Here is a 19982-nt window from a genome sequence, read left to right as displayed (position 1 = left end):
AGCAAGGATGTTGCACATCGTGATGCTGAAGGGACCTCAGGTTTGTTTCTCCAGGAAGTTATTTTTCAGGTCTTTAAACCTGCTCCATCTAAACATAGTCTGTTTCTGTTTGTAAATTTCACAAATGTCATCATCCAAATGAGCCACATCATTTGGTTAATATGAGCTTGATGACCTGACCGGGGTGTCTTTGGTTCCGCGGTGTTGTCTCTGCTCTCTGCTGCGCTTGCATTTCGCTGGTGCGGTCACATGATCTCTTGTGACAGAGGTCGTGAGGGGTCAAGTGGAGTCATGAGTAGTATCCTGACATCCTGCCAGTCTAATCACCTGTTTATTTTTTTAACAACCAAACTCTGATCCACCCTGGCTGAAGGAGGGAGAGAGAGGCAGAAGAAAGAGAGAGGGAGAAAGTGATAGGAAGAGGATAGGTTGATCATAATCAAAGACCAAAAAAACTTCCATAGGTAACAAATGTGTCTAAAATTGAACATACATTTAGGAGAAATGTGAATACAATTCAAATATGTATTTCTCATGAAATTGTGCAGCCACTAAGAAACATTGACCCTAATATTTCACTCAGTGTGTTGTGAGGAGCGGGGTCTGGAGGCGGAGCTATCTGAGGAGGAGCAGGAAGTGGGAGGAGCCTGGCTTGTTCAGAGCCTACATATAGGGGCCTGAGTTCAGGGGTGAGCTTCATGAACTAACTGCAGAAGCACGTGAGGCTCTTCTGGCAACAATTGTTTGTCTAAGTGAAACTGTGAGGTTCCTTTCTCTCAGAACATAAACAGTACATCGACACCTATGTTATTGTTGTTGTTATATTTGTTGATTGTTGCCAACAATATTTGCACCGTATGTGTCAAAGTGTCTTGTGATACATGGTACATATTTTCTGTTGAGATAAAACCAGCATTGATTGAGCCGGCCTCACTTCCCTATGTGTTATGGAATATTCAACACAGAGGGAACATAATTTAGCTTCAACGTAGAGCTGAAAAAAGCTCTCGTTCTCTTACCTAAAGTGCTATTTATGAATCTAAATTATTTTGGTGCGCGTTTAAGGATTTTGTTCAGAGATGTCTGCCTTCTCTCCAACATAACGAGGCTTTATGACACTCCGCTTGTCGTGCTCAAAGCGACAAAAAACAATTTGAAAAATTCAAATGCCTCCTAAATCCACAGATTATTGTTGATTGTTTTTTTTCTTGTTGTCTTTCTTGTCAACAATTTGATGTTGGAACTATTTCCTACTTGAAATGCCTGACAACAAGGTCTGTGAATGATTTCTGCAACTATACGTTGCTATTGAGCTTTTCAAATGTAATGTTTTGGCGTTTTAAGCACCACGAGTTGAGTGCCACATCGGCCCATTATATCCAAGAGAAGGAAACCATATTGATGAACAGAAAGAGGAAGAAAACAAATATTTAATTTGGAGCTGTCACTTTAAAGCCAATTGGAAGTTAAAAGGCAATACATACTAAATGTTAAAGGGATACAATAATATATTCCTTTTGGTTTAAATTGAATTCAAACCCATTTTAAATTACATTTAATCTACCAAGCATTTCTGAACAGGGTGAATCCATGTAGTTAGCTTGCACTACAGCTTGTTACTGCCCTCTTTTGGGAAGTACTGCCACCTGCTTTGTTGTGCATTTTACTTGTATTGACCAGTCTTCACCACCGAGTGGAGATAGATCATAGCTGTAACGCTGATCCCCGACCGGCGAATGATGTGTGGTCTAGTGGGAATATATACAATAAGGGCACTGTAAAACATTTCAGCCCAAATTAGCAATAATGCAATGCAAATATGTTCTGTTACCCATAAAAAAATTATTATTTTCATTTCTTGACCACTATGGTTCTGGGAACTACAAATTGGTAAATTGAGACCAGAGTATTGAGGATTTTAAGCTGGTGTGTTTCTCAGGTTGCAGCTTGTGAAACGTGAGGACACCGATACATTGCAGACAACCAGCATGACTGCTTTATAGAAAGTGATTCTCGTCTACAAGAGAAAAATACAGCATGAATTAATGTATGATAGCTATTCAACTTTTGCTCAAATAATGTGCAGGAATTAAATACAGAATGTTTGAGCATACACATGGAAACATTTACAATGCTGAATGACAAAAGGAACATTTCCTTCTCTTGTATTTGAGTATGATATCAAACACATATTGATGATATCACACTCTATGTTCCTATGAGATTGTGCATGGACAAAGTTCAAAAAGTTACTCTGTGTGTGTGTGTGTGTGTGTGTGTGTGTGTGTGTGTGTGTGTGTGTGTGTTCACATAGAGTAAATAAATGAAAAGCTACTTCCTCCGCCTTACTTCTTTAAAGTTCCAACTTTATTAAACAATGACAATTTTTTGGTGTTTCAGCGTTCATGAAAACTTCTATTTGTGTGTCTGTGTGTCATCTAGTACATTAGACTTTACATCCAGTTTGTTCCGAAGTGCTTTGGCCAGCATGTTTTCTTTGTGAGCAACTTGCTGAATATTTTATCTTTGATGAGGAGCGTCAGGTTGCAACGGGTTGACTGACTGCAAACCAGGAGGGCTCCAGAGAGCTGCACCGGGCGCCACCCAGCTAAATACAAACAATAAAGGGCTGGTGATGATAATGAGATATATAATAGCACAGACGCAAAGGGCAGGCACTGTTGTGACCAGCACACAGGCAGCAACACGCTTGCAAACAGATCATTTAGCTGCCATTTCTCTCACTATTGGAGACCAAAAACCGAGCTGAAAGGATAGTGAGCATTGACCTCACATTCACAAGGTGACGAGAAACACAACTACAAACGAATGATTGTTGTTCCGCGTCTGCTGCATGCGTCAAAAGGAAGTTGAAAAAAATAAATAATCCCCTGTGTGACCCTAGAACGCTGTTTTCACTTCCGTCTGTTGAAAGAGGAAAGTTTCCGTATGATCACCTTAAATCTGAGTTTCACACATCTGCTCACCAGCAGGATTTATGACATCACAACTAGAAGTCAATCATTGTCCAGATGAGCATTTTACGCAAGTGAGATGTTTAAACAACATACATATTGCCATGCTAAGGATTGTCTGAGGATATCTTTAAGTACAGGACAAAAGGGAAGAAAAAGACAAAGAATACAAAGTATAAATCCAAGCTCTCCAGAATAGATCAAAAACTAAATGTTCCTTATGAGAGAGGTTTATTGGAGTACATACCTGCCACATTTATAGTGCAAAAAAATGTAAATCAAGGTTCATTCGAGAAAATGTTACAGTTTTATCACAACACCTCACATATGAAGACGTTCAGGTGCAGCAAACACATGCACCTCCCGTTCAGAGCTAGCCCCTCCCACTTCCTGTACACCTGCATAAAAGCTCACCTGTAGCATCAGCAGCACAGATCCTCCGGTATTCCTCTGGATCCAGCTGTGCCTCGACCGGAAGAAAACCCCGGTGAGTAGGCATTTTTTTTTTAAATCCATTATTTTGTAGCAATTTGATTTATTAGAAGTAATGATATAAATTGTTTTCAGCAATTCCACTCGGCAATTTTATTACGTGTAATAGTTGGAACAAATGAAGCATTTATCTGAATGAAAATAATAATTGGAAGAAAAAGCTTTGACCAATTTCAAGGAAATCAATCTTATATATTTTTCTCTCTTTCATTCAACAGTTGTCAACACAACTATTTGTCAGCTAATGATTAGATGATGAAAAAAAAAAAATTATATTCCCTACTGAACAATGTGTTTCTTTGTGTCAATGGAATTCAATCCGAATATTTTCCCGATCATTTTCCCAAGCTCTATCTTTCATCTGAACAAGGACCGTCTGTCTCCTGCTGGGTCCTTTGTAGTTTTGTGGGAACGGTGTTGCGAGGATCAAGTGACGGAGAGACAGACAGGTTCCCTTTCCCACTAATCTGCAGAAACACACACACAGACAAAGATGCACTGTCTGTGCTTGACATCCATACAGCAGCTTGTCACACTTGTCCAGGAAGTAATGGGAACACCTGTTACATACCAAATGGGGTTGATGAGGAGCAGATAAAATAAAATGTGTTTATTTATACAAAGTAACACTGATGATTATTTTTGTGTGTGCACTGGATCTGAACAGAGACATCACATTCATATTTCATAACGTTAAACCACGTCTCAATTAATCTAACCTTTCGGAAATCTTTTTTTTTTTTGGAGACACCTTATATCTCTTCATTTTATTCCCCATTTTCATGAATCCTCCATTAGTATCTTCTTGAATATAAAATGCACCTTATTATCATAGTAATAGACTATATGAGAGCGCTCTTAGTCCCGGTGAGAGGCGCTCCTTCGAACCTGAGGTTGAGCTTTGCTCATTTCCATTTAGATTTTACACTGACTTGAGTTGAAGCTGTATTTGAATGGAGCTGAGACGGACAGACTGAAGAGGCTGTGACTGTCTTCCATGCAGATGGTTCATTTGAAAAGCCACTAGCCGGCCAAATGTACACTCATTGAAAGACTCCTTTCATCATTTTTAGTGGTCTTGAATATAAGGTCCTTGCATTTAGCTGCCAAATGCCGGAATAAAACACATTTACTTAAGAGCCACAAAAGAGCTTTTCCACAGCCACATCTCAGGTAATTGAAATGGCTGCAATAAGTCTGGTATTTGAAGTATTTCCCTCATGACACACATTTGAACATCCATCCAGTGTCTTTTCAGAGAGGTGAACCTTTCGCAGCTGTGATGGATGTAACACATGTGATCCTGTTCTGTTTCTCTCTTCATGTAATGCCTCCGCTTTGTCTTAACAAGTTCAACATTTCCACCAGTTGTTCATCTTTGTTTCCTCTTGCCTCACAGCCCCCTCATCATGTCCTCCAGCATGTCAGTGAGAAGCTTCTCTGTGAACCGCCAGCCCTCCTTTTCCAGTCGCTCGCTCATGGACACCGGCCGCGCTCGCTCCCGCGCTTCCGTGTCGTTCACTGCGAACAGCCCGCTCAGTCGTTCGGTCTCCGTCAGCCAGGATCTCAACGGGCCGACAAGCCTGCAACTCAATGGCCTTCACGGCAACAGCATCAACGATAAGGAAGCCATGCAGAGCCTGAACAGCCGTTTGGCCAACTACCTGGATAAGGTCTGAGGCATTTAGCAGCACTGTTAATTAAGCTGTTGGTCAGCAGCCAAATGGCTGATGGGTGTATCGCTCTGTCGTCCCCGCGAGTCGACGGCTGAGACGCTACGATCAGCGAGCTGTCTCTTTCTCTTTGTCTTCCTCCAGGTGCGCTCACTGGAGCGCTCCAACGCAGACCTGGAGATCAAGATCAAGCAGCTGATGCTCGACCGCATCCCCAAAGGTCATGACCTTGATTCCATGATGGCCCAAGCTCATGCTGTTGAGCAAGAGGTAGGCCTGAAGGGTTGTGCAACCACACCAGATATGCATTATGCAGATCAGCACTCAGACTGCCAGTCTGTGAGAAGTACTCTGCCAATGAACAAAGCTCAAGGTTCGTGACGATGACGTTCGCTATTTTACATACCCAAAACACCAATGCAAATGTGCAGGAGCTGCATCACTTGATCCATCCGAGGCAGAACCTTGACCTACGCTTGAGCTTTGAGTTGACTTGTGACAAACCAAGCCTGCATGAAGTTAATGATTATTTTTGCCTATTTTGACCAAACGGAAAGAAAGTTACCGTTTAATGAAACTGTAATGCATTATCTCATTGGACAATTCATGATTCAAACCCTCATTTGAAACATTGGCACCCCCACTTTCACTGCCAGTATACCTTCAAACATGCGAGTGTACATGCTTCTGTGAAGACTGACTTTATTGAACGATGTTAAAGTTTCGCTACTTTGATATTCGGCAGGTGAGGAAGAGGACCTTGGAAAATGCTCGTCTCATGTTAGAGATTGACAATGCTAAACTGGCTGCGGATGACTTCAGAATCAAGTGAGTGGTTAATGATTAAAGTATGACGGTGGAAAACTGCAACTCGGTTTGCCTCTCTGTATTTTCCTTCTTGAGCACTGTAGAGTTTAATACATGTTTTGATTGATGTTATCCTACATCTGCTTCACGCAATGGCAGCAATGGCATGTAATAATGCATCAACTTCTATATTGGTTATTGAATATCAACTGAACTATTGATGCACATTTTTATTATTATTAATTGGAAAAGCATCCTCTCACTTAGCTTTAGACTCCTTTAACCATTTATTTTCTCCTTTATCTTTCTTATTAAAAGTTTTGCAAAGAGATGTCAGGAGAAGGACAGAACTATAACTCATCTTCTTTTATATATACACGTTTGTTTTCCTTCTGCAGACATATCAACGCTTTAACGGTTAGATTTAACTTCATGGGGCCTTTTGTAAGCAATTGTAAAGAAAGTAAATACACATTAAGTATTCTGTTTTCAGCCTTTTTCTCTCTGTATCTGGACGTTAGGTGGGAGACAGAACTGGTGATGTGTCAGTCTGTGGAGCGCGACTGTGTTGCTCTGAAAAAGGCCAAGACCGACCACGAGCAGATCATAGCCTCCTTGAGAGGAGATCTGGACAGCCTGAAAGAAGAACTGTACTTCCTCAAGAAAAACCACGAGGAGGTGGGTCTGATGTGTAACTATGTCTGTATTTGTTTCTTAACCACTCTCTTTTCTTCTTCACCCGCAGTTCTACGGTGTGCAGGTCTTTTAACACGCTGTTTATCACATTTACTTCTCCATTACTCGACATGGGCCTCGTCTCGTTTTCATTTTGGGCCTCTCTCTCATTCTGCAACCTGCGCTCACAAACAACAAGCTGTTTGATCGGGCTGGCCCAGTTTGGTGGACTCATGAGGTCCTATTTAGGGCCTAAGAGGACAGATACAAGGTGTATGGAGGGGGTAATAAAGAGACCGGTGGTTCTCTGGTTACTCTGGACAAAAGAAGCAGGTGGATCTGGTTTCCCAAACCTGCCCTTTTGGCCCAATCAGCTGATTCAAGGCGTCCGGACCACTGTCCTCTGGGGGGGAATAAGAAACTCAGATTAACTTACCCCATTTTACCAAGACAAGGATTGATCTACTTACTAAAAACAGAATAAAAAGAGAATTCATTTCACGGACTGAGACTGGATTATTTAGGATTGTGTTGATCCTAGAATACATCATGCACATGTATCATCTATGTATACTTATTTGTTTGTCTTATTTTACCACATGTGAAGGTTTTGACCTGTCCAATGTGAGGAAAGTAGACTATTGATGCCATTTACATTGAAAGCATAGACTTCCCCCCCACTTCCATAGCAAAGAAAATACACAAGTGAAATGTATTCTCCAACAGAGGTTGGAAAATTGTCTGTGCAAGTGCGTGTGTGTGACAAAGAAACGAGAGTGAAAGAGATCCACTAAATAATCATGGATGGAGTTTAGTGTGTGTGTGAGCTGAAAGGCCACAGCGAGGTAAGGTGAGCTCTGCCCCATCAACTATTGATGGAGAACACCTAAATTATAAAGATGTCCTCCCATCCTCTGTGAAGGATCCACTATTCCTGGTTCCACATGTCAACCGTATATGCACACACCGTTTAACTTAAAGTGTGGCTTCTTTTAAATAAAAGAAATGCACATATGCACATGGTGACCAAAGATAATTAAGACGTGATATGTTTCCCCCCCCGCAGGAGCTGGAGCAGATGAAGTCTCGCATTGCCAAGGATGAGGTGAACGTGGAGGTGGACTCGGCCACCGGGCCGGAGCTGGGCACCGTTCTGTCCGACCTGCGTTCCCAGTACGAGGGGATAGTCAAGCACAACAAGGACCAAACAGACCAGTGGTACCGCAAGAAGGTAAGGGGAGCAAGATAAGTATCTTCCCTCAAGTGATTCCCTGTAAAGGTCTGCAACGTACAACTTTTTATATGTCCAATTGATTACAAACGATTTTATGTCTCAAGTGGAATATTTAGATCAAAGTTTGTGAGATAAAGTTAGATAAAAGCTTTAAAAAATCTTAATAAACACTATAGTCAGAGAAGAAATGGGGATGCACAATCTTATACTACAATACATGTATAGAGTTTACACTCTTGTGGCGTTTTTGTGTGCTGTCCAGCTGGAGACGGTGCAGAATGACGTGAAGGAGAGCAACGAGGCCCTGAGAGCGGCTCAGAGCGAGCTGATCGAGAGGCAGCGCTTCCTGCAGAACCTGGAGGTGGAGCTGGAGGGTCTGCACAAACAGGTGAGCTGCTACAACTGAGAAATGTCCTGCAGACACACACGACACAGAAAAGAGGATTTCATTCACTTTTCTTTAATGTCTTTGGGTCTCCACTTCGACAGATGGACAAAGTGCATTGCTGAAGAGAATTGAGGATTGATGTTTTGAATAGGAAGCTGAACAATATGCACATTGCAGCACAAAATGTGGATGGTTCCCCTTCCTGAAAGCAGGAGCCTGACATAGTTGTGTTTTGGTTTTAAAATAATCGTGCAAGTGATGTTTCCACACTTGCAGTGCAAACACCACAACCATTTATTTAAAGTACGACTATGAGTGTTACTTTGCCACAACGGCATGATGAATTATGGCTTGGTGTTAAAGGGATTTGTCACATACAACACAATAAATCCCAACAGAAGTTCATATTCCGTGTCCATACACCAGTTTATTTTGACTTGATGTCAACGTCTGAGAAAAATAATTTCGTTTTTGGCTCTTCTAAACCTGTGTTGACTGTAAACATGCTCTCCCACGCGGATAAGTCATGCGAGACATGGCAGATTCAGTTGCTAAATTGTATGGGGGTGAATTTCAGTGTTGAGATGGGTAATCATGTCTGAGCAGCAATTTGTTTTGGATGCCAAGGCCATGCCAGCTCACAGCTATTTGTTGATAAAGGTTTGGGAAGTAATTTTAGGAACAGGAGACACTGAGGTTTCATCTACTGGCAAACACCTTCAGAGGAAATGTGACCATCACAAGCACACAATGGAGTCAGGTAAAGCAGGCCGGCTCTTTCACTATGTCCTCTTTCTCTCCTCAGGTAGCGGCTCTGGAAGGCAACCTGGGTGAGACGGGCCATAAGTACTCCTCTGAGATGGAGCGGCTGCAGGCCACCCTGAGCCAGCTGGAGGACGACCTCTCACAGCTCAGGCTGGACATGCAGCGCACCAAGACCGACTACGAGCAGCTCCTGCGCATCAAGCAGAACCTGGAGATGGAGATTGCCACCTACAGGCGCCTGCTGGAGGGAGAGGAGACGTACGTTTTACAGTCTGATGAGTGGCTGAACGCATAAAGTGAAAAGGGACATTCCTTGAACTATTCCCACAAATGTGTTTAACTTGTTTTCAAGTCAATATAAAGATGCTAATTCTAACATTTTTCCTTTCTGCCCCATTAGAGTCAAGGAAGTTGCTCCTCCACCAAAAAGTGAGCACTTGGCTTTTAATATTTAATCAGATTTAATGATCTATTATCTGCTGGTGACTTTGATAGATTGTCAGAGCAACTTTCAAGCACAGTATGAAGCACAGCAAAGAGCAGAGCACTGCTCATTCAGTTATTCTTCTCACAACCTGGAGAGAACAGGGAGGCGAAGAGTGACTAAAGCTGTGATGATGAAGGAGATAAGTTCAGCAAACTGTTCACATACATTTATGTTGTAATTTGACAGCGTTGAAGTGAGGCTGACAGACACATATGCACACACCCATATGGCCCAGGATTAATGACTGTTTTATGCACCTCAAAACAATGCAAACGCCACTAACCGCCCAGCTCCTATAGCAACAATGGGCGGGTGTGAAAAACATTTATCCCAATGTCGTACCTTACGACATTGGGATAAATGTTTTCACACCCGCCTTTTGAATAAGACGCACAGACAGTTCACGCACACAGGAGTTCAAAACGGCGATAGTGCAGTGACAGTGCAGGCGATACTAAGGCACATGGTTAAACACACATTACAGAGGAATGTGAGATTACAATGTGAGATTAAAATGACACACCTCATTTGAATTTACTCGTCTCACTGCCTTTAATAATTTCTCTCCTCTCCTCCTCTCTCGTACCACCTCATTGTCTCGCATCTCATTTTGTTCCATCTCATCTCATCAAACCTTTGTCTCCTCTCCTGTATCATCTCTTTTCATCGCAGCTTACTTCCTCACCAGTGTAAATCCCGTTTCAGCGAGTCGTTTCAACTCATTTTATTGAACGTCATTCAACATCATCCTGTTTTCCTGTTTCCTCGTCTTCCATCTCATCTCATCTCATGTCATCTGTGTCTGTGCAGAAGAGCCTGATATTCGCACCAGGAAGATTGTGAAGGTGGTGACTCAGACGATGATCAACGGCAAAGTGGTGGACGAATCCAGCGAGGTGGAGCAGATCGAGGAGACCAAGAAATAGAACGGGGGAACAGAAAGTGGCTGGAAATGACACAGAGCTGGGCCGGGGAACATCATTTATGCTTGCAACTGAGAACATATTCTTTTGAATAGAGGATGTTTGAGGGGGAATTGCTCGACTATGAATGTTTTGTGTCTTTAGAGAAGTGCTTCCCCACAGTTGACTTACCAGTGACAATTTGATCAAACGTTTGTTTCTGGAGTAAATGCAACAGACGGTATATGTCCAGCACTGATATAGCTATGCATGCGTATATCCATTTAAAATAGAGAGATGCTTGTGTTTTTGTGTGAGAGCAACTGACTAACCATCTTCATACTGTCTTACTAATACAATGCTGTTTAAACAAGATATTTATTACTAAGTGTGGAAAGGTTTACTTTATTACATGTAATGCTTTATTTCCCTCCTTTTGCAAGACTATTGTTCAATTGTCTTTCCTGTTTTTGTGTTTGTACTCTGACTAAATAAAGTTTCTTTAATCCATGTATGGTGTACTCAGGAAACACAACTGATGTTAAGGATGAACACAGAGTAGTAACTTTATACACTTCATACAAATAACCTGCGGGGGAAAAAGCCAGTAAGGCCTTTCATCAAAGTAACTGCAGTGAAGAAAAAAGAGAGACGATGATAACAAAAGAAGAGGAGAGACACATTTGCTGCTGTTTATCTAACATGCAATCTGTCCCACAGTTATTATGCAGGTGGACACATCTGTTGCCATTGAGGTTAGGTGTGAAGTAATGTTTCTATCAGCCAAACATCCTGCAGCTCTTTCATCATAGACACACTCTTGTAATAATAGTAATAGGATTACCATGATGAGACAGAGTTGTAGAATAAAAGCCGGCAACGTATGTGTTGGGTCATGCGACTGAGACGAATGATTCAGAATGACTTGCATTGTTGTGGTCTTCATGTCTGGCTTTTACCCCACTTGAGAGACTCTGATACATCCGAGGATCTGTCATGACAGAACAACCCAACTCTGACTTGCATCAATCCTAAATCAACCCCTTGATTTAGCGGCATGATCTTTGGAGGTGTCACAGAGGTCACCGTCTCCTAAAACCCTCCTGAGCAAAAGCCAAAGGGAAGGAAACCAAAATGAATTTTGCTTTAAAAAAAGCAGAGGTTTTAAAGCTCTACAATACAAAGTGAAACTGGTGTTTTAGAATATATCAAATGGAGTATTTTTGTTAAACATTCTAAATAGAAAATGGTGTCTTGGTCTGGATTTATGGACTAAATGTGATCCCTGAAACACAACTTGTCTCCAGCTTCAGGTCATTGCCATGAGCTCATTGTTGTCCCTCCTCAGACATTGTGATAACAGCATTGCATGTTGTTTACAGAGTAATTAGAGTGATTTGTCAAACCCCCCCCGGGCAGATTCCTGGTCGGCAACTCAAAGAGAAAGACAGAAAGCCAGGTGAGTCAGAAAGAGCAGAAACAGTGAGACAGGTATAGTCAATAAAGTAAGTGAGGAGAAACTGAGAAGTATCTCTCTCTGCTATCCTGTGATCATAAAAACAGTAATTTAACATGCATCAGTGGCATTTATTATGTGAATGCCTTGCGCATCCATCCTTCAAGCCAAATGACGGCTGATATGTATAATGCAGAGGTGTCAATTTTAGAAAATGACTCCCCTTTGTAGCCGCTTTAAAGGAACAATTTCCCTCAATTGGAAAGTATTGACAGTGAACCTTCGACATTTGTTCTGCAGGAAAAAAAAAAACATTTAAGATTTTTTAAACAACGTTGTTTATCACAGTATACAGACACTCATTACTGAAACACCGTAAACTGAACTGGGAACAGATTGAATGATGTCACTCACATTGCATCCAATTACCGTTCCTTGTTTGTAATAAAACATAAACTGTGCAGACTGGAACTGAAAACAGGGTCATTTGCACACAATACACATAATCACAATATAGATTCAGAGACCTTGGTGCATAATGTGACAGAAATGTGAAATATTGCTGACAACAATACAACATGTATTCTTCGTGGTACCTTCAGGTACTTTGGTTTCCTGGTTTTCTGGAAAGAGCCGCAGAAGTCCTACAGTCACATAGATCCATTTAGTAACTCCATTAATTATTTAACAATAATATAAATGCGTTGAAGTAGTCTCCCATATACACAAGATGACACATTCAGGTCCAGTTGTAATGACCACTCAGTGAAATTCTCTCTCGGTTGTAAATTAAAAAGATGATCTTCTTGTATCTTTTAAGTGGCCGCAGATCGAGTACACAGAGTCTCTCCTCTGTTCTCTCCACGGACAGATAATGACGACATGGTAAATAGGAGACAGACAGATCATTGGATTAGGCGGTCTGGTGATGTTTCAAAAACAAGCTCGCCTCCCGTGTTCAGATGCTGCATTCAGGCTCCATGTCCAGTAGGAGATCCCAACACAACACTATGTTTTCAACCAGACTGGAGTCAGATATTCATTTCTGCTTTCTGGTGTTGTGCCATTACTGGTTACGTGAACCAGAACACGCTTGTTACCTTAAAAAGGTACTTCTAAAGCTCCCTCAGTCAGATCACATCTCATCCCCACCCTGAGCCCATAATCACAAACACAACGGCGCCGCAATTATTTTCTGTGCCCTAAACATCCCCGTCTATTCACCTGTTTATTCTGAGGGATAGCTCCAACACGACGCCCTGTGCTTTCAAAAACAGACCCGAAATACACAACTCCTCTATGAATAGAGCATCTCGCATCATCCGCAATGTAGAAACTTATATTGAGTATACAAAATAATTTGGACGTCATTGTTTATTGATCCCAAGCTGATCAACCGTCACTGAATCAAAGCAAGTTTATGAAAGAAGTACACTGTTTTGACGGATTGTCTGGCACGAAGTAAGCCACACGAGGTGTATTATACTGGTTTACAGTAATGCTTGACCATTAGTGGTCAAGCACCTTGTTTTACAGCGTGTTGCATAACATCAACTGGATTACACACTATAGAAACAAACATTCTCCATCAGTCTTTCACTGTCGGCCATCTTGCTTTCCCATTTCCTTGAGTTGACAACATTTTACCTATTTAGTTATACAAGCTTCTGATGTGATTGTTGACCATTGGATCATGCTAAGTAGCCAAACAGGTGAGTTTGTATGTAAGAGGATTAAAGTCTCTGCACATCAGACCACCAGTAAGCTTATTACTGATCCGTGTGTGTTGTGTTGTGTTTGGATGCATTCTTCGGAGCTCAGGAGGGATCACAATATGTTTTCAAGCCTCAACTGCTGACACATATTTCTCTGTTTCAATGCTTCCAACAAGCAATGTATTGTTACTAAGGATTTGATATACAGTCACATATACATGTTTCGAAAGTTTTTACACCACAAAATGGACACAAGTCCAGTGATATTGTTTAGAAAAATATCCTTTTATTTTCTCTCTCAAAGCAGCAGTCACAATTTTCTTGGACAAACAATGGATGAACACAGAGTAGCAAATGGATTAAAACAACAGATGTACATAGTTTTACACCCTCTTTGCTTGATTACATTCTCGTGTTTCCCTCCCCCTTTCACTCTTTTTTTTATTTTTCTGTATCTGTCCACTCACATTATCACACTTTCATACAGGCCTTCTTGCACATGCACTCTTTTATTCTCCCTCTTCTTGCTTTCAAGCCTTCTCGACTGCAACCAGCTGGCTTCACCCTCTCCTGCTCTTTCCTTCTCTTTAGCAGGCTCCAGACTGCAGCACCGGCTGAAACTCTCCGGCCATGCAGATGTCGTCCTGTTTCTGACGCACCACGCGCTGGATGGCGGGGGGCAGGCCGCGGGGGTTCCTGGAGAAGACGATGGCGTAGCCGTCCTCGCAGCTGCCGTCGTCCTTCAGGGTGCGGCAGGCGTAGGTGATGGCGTAGTTGTCGTAGTCGGTGTCGATCACCCAGTAGTTGTCACCTGGTTAGTGAAGGAAGGGAGCGGTTAGCGGGTGGGAAGAGGAGTGAGGAGATAGGAGAGGGGTGTGAGGGTGGGCGTGTGTGCGCAGCTGACCTCCACTGGACAGGTAGCTGGCCAGTCCCTGGTAGTTCATGAACATCTTGCCGGGGTTGGTAGGGTCGGGGACAGAGTACTGGGCGGCCATGTCGGCACACACAACCCAGAAGCTGCAACACACACGTCGGTGTCAAAATGTAGGCCGACAACAAATGTCAAACGGTCTTTTATCTTTGTCACTTTCTTACAATTCGAGGACATTTTAGCGGCGTGAACCTCAGAACCTCTAATGTATGAACCCTAACTGTATCATAGTAATATGCATACAATATACTTTACATTTCTCAAAATAAAGCCTTCATTCCTTTCAGTGGTGTAATCGCCTAAATCAGCTGAATGTCTTTAAGTTTGTTTGTGCATTCGAGAACACATTACAATGTAGAATGTCCCCCTCTTCATCCGTTCCTTTCTTAATAATCCTCCGTAATCCAGGTAAAGTTTGTAGCTAATGCTGTTCAGAATGTGCATTTATAAAATCACACCTGTTCCTAACAAATGACTCTGAAAACTGAATCAAGAAGGTCTTCGTGACCAAACTGATCGCTCACCCTGATAGTAATGGGTTAAAAGAGAGGTGGGGTCAGGAGGTTTTCATTTATGTAATCTTATCTGTAGATACTGAGTGAAATAAGGCAGGGTGAAAAGTCTCTCTCCTCACTGTCTGACTCACCCAAACAGAGTGACACGTCCCTTGGAGGAGGCGGTCATGGAGCCGTCATCATCGATGGTGTACTCGGCTGAGATGTTGTCCTGCAGGAACAGCCCCTCTGGGTCTTTCTTCTGCAGTGCGTACCACTTTCCTGCATACTGCGAGGGAAAAGAATGAGGGGGACAGTCAGAAAGGATTTGACTTACTTGTTTCCCCTAACATGCATGCTGGTGATGTGTTTCAATTCACTCACTCTCTTGGGGTCAAAGTCCCCTTTGACTGTGAAGCTGTCAACGACACAGGAGGCAGACAGGCAGTGCTCTACGCAGGACAGCAAGACCAGCAGCAGGGCCAGTTTAGAGGATCCCATTCTGAAATGAAATACACATTACAGCGTTAGGACCAGAGACAGACAGGGATGAGTCCCACACGGTTGCTGAAGCATCATTACTGACACAAAATGTACTAATTTGCAAAAATCCGCCAACAATATATTTTCCCATTTAGAATGAGATAAAGAAAATAGTAACATTATGTGACAGGCCGGGCAAAAAGATTGTAAAGCCGCGTTACACAATGCAGTGATTGTTAAGTAATAATATCAGTCACAGCTGAGTTTACATAAAGTACACTTTCAGAAAACACAATCATGGTACAGCGTTTGCTGATCACTTCAAATAACTTGAAGAAAATCCAGAAGTTACTAAGCAGGATGTAAAATGAGAGTCTTACCTGTATGAGTCAAAGCAGCAACAACAATTAAAAATGTACTGTTTGTGGTTATCCACCAGATTGGGTCTTGTGTGTGTGAGGCAGCCTTTATATACACCCTCCACAGACAAGCTTAAGGCTAATTTTCATTCTCGGAACTAAATAAGGTGCTTAAATCTAGAGGTAATCCTGTTGGGTTGAAATACTTACTGTAATCTGGCTTCTACGCTGAAACCTGGCCAAGACTTTCTGTAAAAACAAACACACCTTTATGTAACTGAAACACAATGATACAGCAGGAGCACGTACACATAAACAGAATTTGAATAAATTCATGGCACAGCACTGATGCCACTTTAAATAAATGGACTTTCTCCTTTATAGCTACAATTTTAAGTAGCATCAGAAACTTTTGAGTTTAGTTCTTTGACATTATTGGGAAACTATTCATATAGGTCATAAAATATACATATAGTTTTGTAAATGCAAACATCTACATCCCAACTATGAGATGAAGACAACATGTTGTGCTAATTAAAAAGGTTTGACTCGACAGTACCAACATTGTTTGATTATGCCGGTTATATTAGAGTCACTGTGTGTTATGAAAAAGCAGTTTTCAAGTGTGAGCTTCTGCTAAAAGCCACTCTGGGGTTAAAAGTTTATGGAAAAGTGCCACACTGGTACATAAGGCACAAATCTGCTTGGGAAACTAAACTACCAGGCCTGTGTAGGATCAACAAGAAAACGAGCTAAAACACCCTAACATTTTAATAAACACATTTATTTCTTGGCTATTCAGTCAATAAAGTCCTTATACTTTGGCCTGAAAGACCTACATTTTAACAGATAATTTCCTCTTAAGGAACTTTAAAGTCTAACAAATCTATCCGTCATATTTTTTAACCATAGTAATGACCTAGATATTAATTTCATATCTCTTTAGATTTTGGTGAATGCAGCAATATACGAACTGTGTGTGTGGACAAGCACTGTTCAAAGTCAGGCTGAATTACAGGGGAACGTAAATATTGCACTAGAATGTAGGATGTAGGGTTTCATTATTAGTTCAGGTTCAACACAGTTTAAGGCTGAGAACATTATCTCACACCTCTTGACAGAGAAAATTGGACTACCTGGTTATTTTCTCTTCTTGTGGTTGAGTAATCAGTGTGTAATCCGGGAAGAAGTAGCCTAAGTCTGTCCAAACGTTCCAAATAATGAGATCATCCGCTTAATAACACCAACACTCATAACACAGTTAGATAAGGGCTTGCACCCCCCATGTTTGAGACGTATTTTACCACAGAAAAGATCACTCTGGAAACACAGGTATTTAATTTAACGACAGGAGGAGAAGTGGAAATCAATAGGCCTATCATTTTGCATGCATGCAGTTCTACACACACACATATATTTTCTCACAGTCTCTGCTGTGAACTAATGAACTCTGTTTTCCTGGATTAACCCTGATCACATGAGATTACTGTGGCATAACAGTGTACATCATGAAAAAAAAACATCCACAGTCTTCTTTCTGTGTACCTTGGTTATTCTATCGTTCTCTACTTATTTAAATGCATTTAATCTGTTGCTTTTATACACAAAATAAAAGAATAATGTAATGTTTTGCTGCTCAGTGCTTTAATCCTACTTGTATGGTCTGAAACAGACTCAATCATGGCGTTTTAAAAGAAATATGGTACAAGGAGTACTTCTGTTGATTGTTTAAAACCATTTATACAAATAAAGACACCCGCACGCCCAAACGTGGGTTATTTAACAGAGCATGCTTCAAGGCCTTAGGTCCTTATCAACGTCTGCATTTAGCCGACAACCTGGGTGAACCTGTGACAAGGCACAACGATTACAGCCTCTGCTGACCAACATGACGACTGTATTTATATCTATTTAAGTACTGTCACGTTCAGGGACTGCAGACACACACTGTCTGAAACCTTAAGCTCATACTGTACACCCCAATCACAAAACATGCAGACATGTGCTGCTATTTGGGGTTGTGGTCCTAAGTTGTTTAGTATATTGTGATGTGAAAAGAAATAAATACATAGGGTAAGATCGTTTTTAGGCTATCTAAAGGTTTAGGAATATCTGCCACACCGCCTCGGTCCTGTCATCCACTGCGCTGTCATTCCTTTCCATTTACTGTCAGCTGTATGACATTAATGAAATGGTAAATTACCAGAGGAGTATAGGGAATACTTGTACAATTGAATAAAAATATGTATAGATCTAGTGATTATCATGTATTCCCTCCAGGACAAGGAGTGTGTGAGTGCTTTGAGAATACATGTGCGATAATGTGGGTCTGCTGCCATCTTGTGGTGAAGGTCGGCATTGCAGCGAGTAGGTATTTGTGTGTTTGTGTGTGTAGCAGTACAATAGGAGTGATGTGCAACACTGAATGTCTGATGAAGGCTGTTGAAACCTTTTGTCCTTCTATCATACATGACAGCAGTTAATGGATGAGTGACATGAACAGCAAGCAAGCACTCATTTCATTTCAGAAGCTAATTAGTGTGAACACACTGATCAATCATATCCAACAAGAATCTACAAACTCAATGTGGTTGTGAACCTAGTAAGATCAAATAACATGCAGGGAAATGTTTAAATGTCGTTCTCATGTTTTTTCAGAAATACATACAGTATAATTTTGGATTCATTGTTGACAAAAAACATCTTGGTTGCTGCTGTCATGCATCATTCATTATGCTACAATTTAAGGTCTGTGGCTTGTTTAAAATGATCTTACCATACTGTGTATAGTATGCCAGAAAAAGATGTGGTACGTCCAAATACATAGGATTTCCCACAAACTTCTGCGCAGTGGATATATGAGCCAGGTTCAAGGTTCAAGGTGAAATGTTAAGTGGGATGTCCTAATTTAATGCGTACCACATGCACACTCAGTAAGGGCAGCCGCAGAATGACCTGAAAAGAAGGAGAAAAAGTTTACCATTCAAGTGCCCTGAGCAATTTGATTGGCTTTTGGCAAAATATTGTTGCCTTCATTTGGCTGACATTAGTTTTAAGGTTTTCACACATAGTAACGAGAGTTACCTCACAATGAATAATTTAGATTATCTTTAACGGAGCACATTTGAAAGTCTGTCTATTGAAGAAAACCACCAGCTATTATGATGACGCAAAACTCTCGTGAAATGAATCACAGGTCTCGTGGTTGTTGAAGGGAGAATGTTTTCCTTCACTGCTAACGCTAACTGCTAGCTTGACAGAGAAGGGGCTTTTTTCAGATGAGATTCAAGAACAGGCTCTCAGCATCTCAAGCATCTTTCTAAGAGGATTACCAAACATGAAAGTAGCAGGACGACGTGATAAAACATGGCGACCCAGACCGACATACAGACAGAGTACCGACCAGCGTAACAGCAAGCTAGTGCCCTGTCGAAACAGCACATTATGGCGCGAAACTTGGGTCATTTTCTTGTCTTGCATTTCTCTAAAGGGTCCAAAGTAGATGACGTCAGTTGAGGTACAGTTACTGTTAGATATTCAGGCATGACAATAACAATTGATAAAACTTGATTGTGCAATAAAACACATTTTCTTAGTTTCTGAACCGGATTTACTTTGGAAAGCCCAATAAAGTGGAGAAAACATGTTCCTGCACAGAACAGCATTAACGTACATCAGCTTTGATAGTAGGTTTTACACAGGAAACATAACACAAATACACACTCTTACCAAAGTAAACATCTTACATCACTATACAGCTTCACTTACTCTCTCTCTCTCTCTCTCTCTCACACACACACACACACACACACACACACGCACACGCACACACACACACACACACACACTCACTCACTCACTCACTCACTCTATGTCGTACAAACACACTGTAAACCTGCCGTAGGCCGCATGCATTATAGTGGAAGCAGATTATCTATATGACCTTTTGTTTAAGGTGTTTATGGAACCTTATTATAGAGTGGTCCTCCTTGCTTTGAATGAAAGGATTAACTTTATTACAGAAGCACAAAATGTATCTTTTTCCACATCTTATCTATGTGCGTTGTTGTTCACAGTATTCTCTCATTAATGTTAAATGAATGTTGGTCTTCTCGCTGGTTTTACTCCCTCAGCTCTCTCAGGATA

General features: G+C 41.4%; 2 protein-coding genes across 2 annotated transcripts; one reads left to right on the top strand and one right to left on the bottom strand.

Annotated features, from left to right (window-relative positions):
* The first annotated feature begins 4876 nt into the window (after nt 1–4876).
* On the top strand, nt 4877–10422 carry si:ch211-243g18.2 (uncharacterized protein LOC559906 homolog). The gene is made up of 9 exons (XM_068574301.1): nt 4877–5140; nt 5285–5410; nt 5886–5968; nt 6469–6625; nt 7689–7853; nt 8119–8244; nt 9050–9267; nt 9410–9438; nt 10307–10422. The coding sequence occupies exons 1-9, from the start codon at nt 4877–4879 to the stop codon at nt 10420–10422; spliced, it is 1284 nt and encodes a 427-aa protein (XP_068430402.1).
* A 3610-nt stretch (nt 10423–14032) lies between these two features.
* Nucleotides 14033–15495, bottom strand: rbp4l (retinol binding protein 4, like). Its single transcript, XM_068574302.1, has 4 exons — nt 15379–15495; nt 15147–15283; nt 14474–14586; nt 14033–14380 (listed from the first exon to the last, which is right to left on the bottom strand). The coding sequence occupies exons 1-4, from the start codon at nt 15493–15495 to the stop codon at nt 14157–14159; spliced, it is 591 nt and encodes a 196-aa protein (XP_068430403.1). The 3' UTR covers nt 14033–14156.
* Between the last annotated feature and the right edge of the window lie 4487 nt (nt 15496–19982).

Source organism: Clinocottus analis, unplaced genomic scaffold (genome assembly GCF_023055335.1).
Source record: "Clinocottus analis isolate CAN_PGR_092001 unplaced genomic scaffold, fCliAna1.0.p SCAF_13, whole genome shotgun sequence".
Taxonomy (NCBI): domain Eukaryota; kingdom Metazoa; phylum Chordata; class Actinopteri; order Perciformes; family Cottidae; genus Clinocottus; species Clinocottus analis.
The sequence above is the reverse complement of the archived record's forward strand: the minus strand, read 5'-3'. Positions and strand labels throughout refer to the sequence as shown.

Bases quoted from the DNA above. Each gene is read 5' to 3' on its own strand.
- si:ch211-243g18.2 (XM_068574301.1), top strand. From the start codon at position 4,877: ATGTCCTCCAGCATGTCAGTGAGAAGCTTCTCTGTGAACCGCCAGCCC. The intron at 6,626-7,688 runs GTGGGTCTGATG...CCCCCCCCGCAG, and splicing joins TCAAGAAAAACCACGAGGAG to GAGCTGGAGCAGATGAAGTC. The intron at 8,245-9,049 runs GTGAGCTGCTAC...TTCTCTCCTCAG, and splicing joins TGGAGGGTCTGCACAAACAG to GTAGCGGCTCTGGAAGGCAA.
- rbp4l (XM_068574302.1), bottom strand. From the start codon at position 15,495: ATGGGATCCTCTAAACTGGCCCTGCTGCTGGTCTTGCTGTCCTGCGTA. The intron at 14,587-15,146 runs GTGAGTCAGACA...TGTGTGTTGCAG, and splicing joins GGACGTGTCACTCTGTTTGG to CTTCTGGGTTGTGTGTGCCG. The intron at 14,381-14,473 runs GTCAGCTGCGCA...TTCACTAACCAG, and splicing joins CAGCTACCTGTCCAGTGGAG to GTGACAACTACTGGGTGATC.